This window comes from Pyrus communis, chromosome 5 (assembly GCF_963583255.1).
Source record: "Pyrus communis chromosome 5, drPyrComm1.1, whole genome shotgun sequence".
NCBI lineage: Eukaryota > Viridiplantae > Streptophyta > Magnoliopsida > Rosales > Rosaceae > Pyrus > Pyrus communis.
Genome location: NC_084807.1, coordinates 14,607,416 through 14,616,802, shown reverse-complemented (window position 1 = coordinate 14,616,802; position 9,387 = coordinate 14,607,416). Strand labels below are relative to the sequence as shown.

Genomic DNA, 9,387 nt, shown 5'->3' with positions numbered 1-9,387 from the left:
TTTTGATTAAGAACTTGTTTATGTATGTGGGTTGAGGGTCGACACTTAATTTGCATGTCTAAACTTGATGCTAGGATATAAGGGAATTTCACCTAATCGTTATGAACTTATATTCATGAGTAGTAAAGATCGCTAGTCACGATTGTGTTTAGTAAACCCTAGGCTGGATTAACATGCGTATTCCATAGTTATGAATGCCTAGTCAATGTTTATGATTTCCGTTGAACTTAATGATCTTTGTTGAATGTCTCTATCATGCGTATTCCATGTGAGAGACTTTGATTAGGAATAATTTGGTTGTAATGCGTATCCCATTCAATCCAATGAATCTAGGGAAATCTGAAGGTTAATTTAAGCGGACCTAATTAACTTGGAGCATTGTCATTCATCGTTTGTTGAAGTCATAACTGGGAGTCAAATTATATGCTTATGTTCATGTGTGGATAAGGAACCCTCTAACTAGTTTTTCTTCATTCTATTCCATCAATTTCGTTTGTACAATCTGTTTTGTTTCCAAGTTTCTATTTTTAGTTTAATTTCGTCCAAAACCAATCCCCCATTTATTTTAAAGTGTTAGATTAGTTAGAAATACATTTATTTTGTGTTTTACGTTTTTTTGAGTCAAATCCAAGTGATTAACAATCCCTCCTAATCCCCGGTCCAGAACGATCCCTACTTATACATATACTACAATTTGATGAAAAGAGGGTTTAATTTGTGTGCGTATAAATCTCGCATCAGTGGACGTGTTGTGGACGAAGATGTTGACGACGTACTGGAGGGGATGGAAGATCTAGGGTTTGGGCTTTACATTTGCAGCGTGGGGTGGAGAGCGGTTGTGGAAGGTTGATTTTATTTTATTTTTTCTCTTTTTTAAGGGTTTTTTTTTTCCTGTAATTTTTTAAATAAAATATTAATTGTTTGTCCATGTGGCAGAAGTTGTCATCCACATAAGCAAAAAGGAGATCCACTGTTACCATGTCATCACTTAACAAATATTTTAAAGGTTGTATGAAATTGAAATGAAATGATAACTAAATGTATGAGATTGAAATGTTTTAAAAATGTTGTATGTGGATGCAATTGCATCCAAAATTTGAGGAGGTAAGATGTAATTTACCTATATATATATCATGTACCAATTGTTTTTTTATATAAAATGTATCAATTTTTTGTATGTAAAATGTACCCACATTTTTATATAAATATACCAATTATTCATGTAAAATGCAGCCAAATTTTATTATATAAATGTACTCACATTTTATAAAAATAAAATTAAAATCTAATTTTGAATAATTGAATTGGTAGTGTGAATGAATGCAAAAAAAAAAAAAAAAAAAAAAAAAAAAAATAGAACGGTTGAGTCTTTGTTGGTATTATTGCATCTCTTTTATTTTATCATTTATGTGGTAGGAGAGAGACTTCAATAAAAAACCTAAAGTACATAAGGTTTGAGTTTATAATAGTTAGGGATCAAGGACCGCAACTAAACTATCTCATTTTTTAATGTCCTACAGCTCACCAAATATATATTGAATATTTTTTCAACTTACTAGGTATATGCTAGATTTAATTCATTCCCAAACTCTCCGGGCTTATGCATATGCACGAAAGAGTTATGTCTTCTATTCCGACTTTCAGAATCTCGTCCAACTCAATTTTGTTACTTGATGCATCTCCTCCGTAAACTCTACAGGGAATTTATAATTCCTGTTTGTCCAAGTCAATTCTTTTGGTTCCATGATTCCTCATTTTATACCAATTCTTTTCTCTAAAAAAGATCATCAAGAAAGAAAAAGTAAATAAATAAATAAACTCTGTGCATGTAATTGCTAGTTAATACTTGAATGTATTAATTAGTTCAGTAAGATGCTTTTAGTGATTTAAAGTACGGGTTCAGGTGCGAGGACTAATTTTCTTGTGGCTAATCTGAATTCGAATTTGAGAGCGGCCTTAGGTGAAGATTTTTAGAGCAATACTTTTACATATTATTTAATATTGTTTTGCGTTTCGTTTGATTCAATTTAATTTGATGATAAAAAATTAACAAAACTGTTTAAAGATAAAAATGCGTGTAGTTGTAATTTCTTATTTTTATTTTATTTTTTCTTCTTTAAGCCACAATTACAGCTAGCGATAGCGATGGTCCTAGTACTTAAATTCCATTATTAAACAAAATAAAGCATCTGAGTAATTGAGGCAAAGAAAATGTTGAGAAAAAGCAAAACACTCCCAAAAAACCAAAACTATAAATTAAAAAAAATAAATAAATGAAAAAAATATAAAAAGTAAACCACTGATATGCCCCTGAACTATCACCTAACTTTTGATTTCCTCCCTGAACTTTTTATGTCACATCCCAGACTCCAACCTCTCGGATATTGTCCGCTTTGGCATTCTGGGCCTGGACTATGTCACAGCCACCCAGCTACCGCACGGTTTTGTTTTTGCAGGTCGTAGCCCCAAAAGGCCTCCTCAAAGTTAAAGCTCTGGGCATGGATATATAAGGCCCAAAGACCACGCCCTCACGGGCGATGTGGGATACTACAATCCACCCCCCTTAGGGAGCCCGACGTCCCCGTCGGCACACCACGACCATGAGTCTGGCTCTGATACCAAATTGTCACATCTCAGACTCCAACCTCTCGGATATTGTCCGCTTTGGCATTCTGGGCCTGGACTATGTCACAGCCACCCAGCTACCGCACGGTTTTGTTTTTGCAGGCCGTAGCCCCAAAAGGCCTCCTCAAAGTTAAAGCTCTGGGCATGGATATATAAGGCCCAAAGACCACGCCCTCATGGGCGATGTGGGATACTACATTTTAATTGGAAAATTAAGGAGTTAAACTAATTTTTTTGGGTGATTTACCCTTGCTGTTAATTTTTCATTCATTCCATCCTAATTTATGTTAAATGAAAGCATGTGCATAACAAGTCTAGATAGTTCGATCGCTTCATTCTTTAAAATAATTAAAAACCTTAGATTTCTAAAATATAAACCTATGCAAATATATGTGATTTTATAGCTTTTGTGTCTAAAGATCTAGTAAAGTGATGTTTTTGTCCACGTATGAGAGTTACGTGATGTGCACGTAATAAGAGTTAACGTTATTTGGATAAAAAATGGGCCAAAAAAATAGTTTAAGTGATTAATTTTCTAATTAAAAAGTTCAAGGGAAATGGAAAGTTGAAGTGATAGTTCATGAGGAATTGGCAGTCTATCCAAATAAAAAATCGCTGTGTTTTGCCAGTCACACTCCTTCCCCATCCATGGATTCCGATTCTTTCCCTCGCTTTCGGCTCTAGCTTCGGTTCATATCGTCTCCAATTCAGCAAGATCCCCTCTGTAAATCCCCCCCCCCTTCTCTCTCTCTCTCTCTCTCTCTCTCTCTCTCTCTCTCTCTTATCTATGGATTCTGGAAGTCTGACTTTTTCTGTTGGTTTGATCAACTTTAGGTGATTGATCGGCAATGGCGTCGAAGCGGGGGCCATCGAATGCGGGCGCCCACAGGAACCGAGCCTCTGGATCTCGATTCCCTCTTGCGATTCTTATTTTCTTTGCGCTTCTTGTCCCCTTGATTTTCTTCGTCGGCCGTGGCCTCCACATCTCCGGTCAGTGCTCAATTCCTCTCAATTAATTTATTATTTCCATTTCTGTTGAAAATGTATGTGTGTGTAATATTATATGTATGCGTATGTAACTAATTCTGTGCAATTAAAGTTTAGGTTTGCATTAGAATTCAGATCTCAATTAGATCCTTTTCGGCTTTCCAATTTAGTATAATTTACCTCTCTTGCTTGCAATTGCTGTTTTCGTTGCTTCAGAAAAATCAGAAAACAGTTAAATCGATGCCATATTGGGGCAATTTCCACTTCGAAAAACAAGATTGTTGCTTCACTTTCCAAGTGTTCGTGTAGTGATGCTGGTACTTTTTGAGTCAAGAAGAATGCTGCATTTGTTTCAGACTTATCAAGTATTTTTGTTGTTGAATCTAATGCTTCATGTTGCTCCTTGTGCTTTTTGGTACCTCGGCCACCAAGTTTTAAGCATATTATGGTGATAGATTTAACTTGCTTAGGATTTATAATCATTGTGCTTATTAGTATCATCCCTTCAATGAAAAATGAAAATATACAATTTTTATACAACAGTTATGGTCACACCGTGTACTGTATACTGGCCGTATACCAGTCTGGCTTACTATTCAAAGAATTGCTGAGTTTTTTCTTTTCATGATGCTGACATCTGGATTCAAAATGCATTGTAAGGGTCTACCACATATTATGTAATAAAGAAGATGAGCATTGTGTGATGGATACCATTTTCAGTTCAGCAAATGATAACTTTACAATGTCTGTTTTACGCTGACTGGCGGACTAATATACTTTATCTTTAGCTTTACAAGAGGCTATGATAGTTGAGTCACATACTTGGAAGCGTGATCACAGAATGCTTAATATTCATATGTCTTGTTTGGTATTTATGCAACTTTAACAAAACCTCTTCCCTTGACAGAAAAAAAAAAAAAAAAAAAAAAAAAGAAAAAGAAAAAAGAAAAAAAGCCTCTTCCTTAACATCAATTTGTATTAGACTGTTTGTTCTTGGATATTGGAAAACGAAATAGCATTTTGAGACTTTATGTGCTTCTGTTACATGCATAGAAGAAATAGCGAACAGACGCCCTACATAGACAAGAATATATTTATTTTTCTCAGAAAAAAGTAGATAATGAAAGATTTTATCTTTTGTTGCTCATACGGTTCAGTTTGTGAAGTAATTAGTTTGTTAAGACTACATCTTGATGAACATAATATTCTATTAATTGTGAAGTTTTTTTGGAAGTGGTAAAATGGAAGAAGTGCCACTGGGCTGTCCTTTGGAGTTATTGTCTCTTGATAAATAGACTGACAAGAATTCAGAGGACATAAATCTTGAAAATTACTTGTGAATCTTATAACCTATACGAGTGTCTAAGAAGAGAGCTATATATCCCTCTCTGTCACAAGTCTTACAACACATTGCTCATGTTTTGTGATGCTTCCCATCATTGCCTCAGATATATTTGTTTTCTAAATTCTTCAATCGATTGATATGAAGTAGTTTATCAGAGTTTGCGTGAACTTGGTTATTTTATACCTTATTGATCAACCCACAGGGGCTTATGATCCAATAAAAATCCTATGGGAAAGATGTCTGTTGATAGCTTGTTTACTTGTACACTTGGGTCAACTCCTGTTGGAATCTTGAAACTTTTACTAATGTCAAAACCTAAAAGAAAAAATGATTTTGCCAATTGCTGCTTTTTATGGCCCAGGTTTGTTCGTTACTTTCTGATTTGAATATGGGTATGAAACACTTGTGTTTACCAGCTGTAGTATAACTGTTTTTTTATTGCAAATTTTGCAGATCATGGTGACATCACATCTAGTCCTGGTGAAAAGGTATTTTTCATACTTTCATCGATTCAGCTGGATATCTTATGTAGTGTATAATAGTTTGTTTTGGAAAACAAAATACGTTTTGAGAACAAGAAGCTGGTGCAGAATCTGGATTGGAGACAAAGGCTGGCACTGCAACATGTCAAATCACTTTTCTCAAAAGAGGCAAGTGCAACTTTAATGAATCTATGAGTTATCCACATGTAATTCCTATAAGTGGCAGCGGTTTTTCTGTTATGTTGACTTTTGTTGCCAACAAGCACACTGATTGGATCAACATATCAGGTCATTGATGTAATTTCAGCCAGCACAAATGACATGGGGCCTTTGAGCCTTGATTTCTTTAGGAAAAACAATTTGTCGGCTTCATGGAAGGTCATTGGAGCAAATAATTCAGTTGTTACAGATTCTCAGGTCAGTAAGCCTTGTATGCTTCTTGAATTTTTTCATTCTTGATATCTTTTGTTCTCTGCTGCAAAGTTATCATTGTTTGTCGCTGCTGATTCTTTGTGTTTTGATTTGCCTGTGAAGATAAATTTGACTGCTGTAGATGCCAGACAAGAGACACCTAGGGTTAAGGTGGATGATTCTTCAGGTGGTAATAACTTTCTAGTAGTACTTTCTTTTGTCTGTAATACATTTCTACTTGCTTTTTTGACTTTGTATCATTTGCAGATGATCATGCTCAACCTCTTGATCCTGCAAAACTAGCCAGAAGGGTAATGATCATACTTCATTGTGCTATATTTTTGCCACGGTCATATGTTTCTTGACTTTAATTGTTTATTTCCCTTTTTCCAAGTCATAGAATCAAAATGAAATAAACTTAAATCATGGTTCTGTCTACCTAAGTTTTATTAGTTCTGTAACTGTTTATCATTTTTTTTGATGTTCTAATATTTTCTTTTATAAACACTTCTGCAGCAACTAAGAGAGAAGAGACGTGAAAAGCGTGCAAATGAGTTGATACAACGGGATGATGAATCAGTTGTAAGGCTTGAAACTGCAGCCATTGAGCGGTCCAAATCAGTTGATTCTGCAGTTCTAGGAAAATACAGTATTTGGAGGAAAGAAAATGAGAACGAGAACTCTGATTCAACTGTGCGCTTGATACGGGACCAAATCATAATGGCAAGGGTCTACTTGAGTATTGCAAAGATGAAGAACAAGCCTGATCTGTTCCAACAACTACAAACTCGACTCAAAGAATCCCAGCGTGCAGTGGGAGAGGCAACTGCTGATGCGGATTTATCTCAAAGGTAATGCGATTATGGGCGTGTAATGTTTTTGAGCACATAGTAAATATTACCACCTCTTCCTTTGATCTGTACTGGTAATTATGACAGTTACTTATTCCACACCTGAATTGCTTGTAGTGCACTGGAGAAAATAAAAGCTATGGGCCAAGTTCTTTCAAAAGCAAGAGAGCAACTGTATGATTGCAACCTGGTCACTGGGAAGCTGAGAGCAATGCTTCAGACTGCAGATGAACAAGTTCGGAGCTTGAAAAAGCAGAGCACATTTCTTAGTCAGTTAGCTGCCAAGACCATCCCAAATGGAATCCACTGCTTATCTATGCGCCTAACCATAGATTATTACCTCCTCCCCCTTGAGAAGAGAAAGTTCCCTAGAAGTGAGAACTTGGAAAATCCAAATCTTTATCATTATGCTCTCTTCTCGGACAATGTCTTGGCTGCATCAGTCGTCGTCAACTCTACTGTCATAAATGCCAAGGTGAGCTGAACTGTTATTCTATGCTGGTAGTTTCATTGTGCGTATCTTTGTGTCTGTTTCCAAAGGAACTGAAAAACTGTCACAAACGCCAAGGTGACTCTGTTTAGGAATGTCAAAGTCCAAAGCATCTCAAATTCTATGAGGTGTCATTTCTGGTATATGAGGCTTAATAATAAAAGATTTCATCAACTGGTTTACTTAAGGTACAAATGCTAATTATTATCCGTATAACCTGCTTCTTTAATATTCTAGGTGTGGCAATCAGATGAAATGATTAGAAGATGTTTGATCATAAGCTTGCTATGTTTATCTTTTCTAACTGGACTGCCTCTTTCAGGTACCTCATTCATAAGGAAGTTGAAAGTTAGTTAACAAACAAAAAAATAAATAACAATATTTGAAAGTTGACCGTGTCCTATTTGACATATATCCCATCTGTAGTCCTTCGTAATGTCTGTTACTGAAGTCAGATGCAGGTTTCTTGTTTAACTAATGTGTGTTTCTTGGTGATTGCAGGATCCGTCAAAACACGTATTCCATCTTGTTACCGATAAGCTTAACTTTGGAGCCATGAACATGTGGTTTTTATTGAATCCTCCTGGAAAAGCCACTATTCATGTTGAAAATGTTGACGAGTTTAAGTGGCTAAACTCATCGTACAGCCCGGTTCTGCGCCAGCTTGAGTCTGCTGCAATGAAAAACTATTATTTCAAGGCCGACCATACTACCACTCTCTCATCTGGTGCTTCTAATCTGAAGTACAGGAACCCTAAGTATCTCTCGATGCTTAATCATTTGAGGTTCTATCTTCCACAGGTTTATCCCAAGTTGGATAAGATCTTGTTTCTTGATGATGACATTGTTGTCCAGAAAGACTTAACTGGATTGTGGGCAGTTGATCTACATGGAAAAGTAAATGGTGCAGTAGAAACCTGTGGTGAGAGCTTCCACCGGTTTGACAAGTACCTAAATTTCTCAAATCCTCATATTGCAAGAAACTTTGATCCAAACGCATGTGGATGGGCTTATGGGATGAACATGTTTGATCTTAAGGAGTGGAAGAAGAAAGATATTACCGGTATCTATCACAAGTGGCAGAACATGGTGAGTGTCAGGAATCTTACGTATTTCATTGGTGCTGCATGTTCTGTTCTTTTGCATAGATTTGTGTATGAGCTCAGCCACAAGGCCATCACTCTTGGCACTTGCTTTTTTCCTTCCTATGAAAATTGCCGTCTGATATAATTGTTTTCCTTTTTTTTTTTGGGTCTTAGAATGAAGACAGGACACTTTGGAAACTTGGAACATTACCTCCGGGGCTAATTACATTTTATGGGCTGACACATCCACTACAGAAGTCATGGCATGTACTTGGTTTAGGTTACAACCCAAGTCTTGATCGAGTTGAGATTGACAACGCGGCTGTTGTACATTATAATGGCAACATGAAACCATGGCTGGAGTTGGCGATGACAAAGTATCGAGGATATTGGACCAAGTACATTAAGTTTGATCATCCCTATCTTCGCAGCTGCAAGCTAAGTCAAAGAACCTGATAAAATGGGGATTTATGTAAATACTGGAAAGTTTCTCTCAATCTCTCTCTTGTTCCTTGGTATCTTCATCTGACAAGCCACTTAGGTTATGTATGGTTCGTCGGGCAGAGGTATTCGCTATTTTCTTGTTACCATAATCCACATTGTTTATTCTTCTTTGTAATTCATTCAATTTTGTTCCATCATTCCTCACCCATCGTAACAAAGGTAGCAACAAGTTATTTACCGTGATGACCTGTATAACTAAACACCTTATTTGCTTCAGAGCTAAGATGTCGGGAAGTGATTAGAATTAAATTTCTAAGATGCTGTATTCTTTGAACAACATTCTCGCGTAGGTAGTGTAATGTGTAAGGGATATGATATATTATGCTTAGATGCCCTCTTTCTTGATGCAATGCATGTGAGAAATGCCCTGATGGCTATTCGTTTGTTTTACTTACAATTTTGGTGTTTTAGAAATTCCGGACATGTAACTTGTTGAGGAAAATTGGTTGAAAACCGCATCTTGGTTTGTAATTTGCTTTGTATCTTTAGCAAAAGAGTAGTTGGTAGGATGTTAGTGACCGTTTCTTTCTTGTGTGTTGGGCTATCCCTTTGTATTACGCTATTTATGATTCTGCAGTAGCTATCTTGTTTGGAAAGAAAAGTTGGC

General features: G+C 36.3%; 1 protein-coding gene across 1 annotated transcript; it reads left to right on the top strand.

Annotated features, from left to right (window-relative positions):
- Window positions 1-3,227: 3,227 nt before the first annotated feature.
- On the top strand, window positions 3,228-8,917 carry LOC137733884 (polygalacturonate 4-alpha-galacturonosyltransferase-like). The gene is made up of 11 exons (XM_068473088.1): window positions 3,228-3,349; window positions 3,460-3,615; window positions 5,411-5,445; window positions 5,548-5,607; window positions 5,728-5,856; window positions 5,974-6,037; window positions 6,118-6,161; window positions 6,367-6,701; window positions 6,819-7,176; window positions 7,693-8,280; window positions 8,451-8,917. The coding sequence occupies exons 2-11, from the start codon at window positions 3,474-3,476 to the stop codon at window positions 8,730-8,732; spliced, it is 2,037 nt and encodes a 678-aa protein (XP_068329189.1). The 5' UTR covers window positions 3,228-3,349; window positions 3,460-3,473; the 3' UTR covers window positions 8,733-8,917.
- The last annotated feature ends 470 nt before the right edge of the window (window positions 8,918-9,387 follow it).

Coding starts and splice junctions, on each gene's coding strand:
- LOC137733884 (XM_068473088.1), top strand. CDS start 3,474: ATGGCGTCGAAGCGGGGGCCATCGAATGCGGGCGCCCACAGGAACCGA. Junction 5,608..5,727: donor AATCACTTTTCTCAAAAGAG/GCAAGTGCAACT, acceptor TCAACATATCAG/GTCATTGATGTAATTTCAGC. Junction 7,177..7,692: donor CTACTGTCATAAATGCCAAG/GTGAGCTGAACT, acceptor TGGTGATTGCAG/GATCCGTCAAAACACGTATT.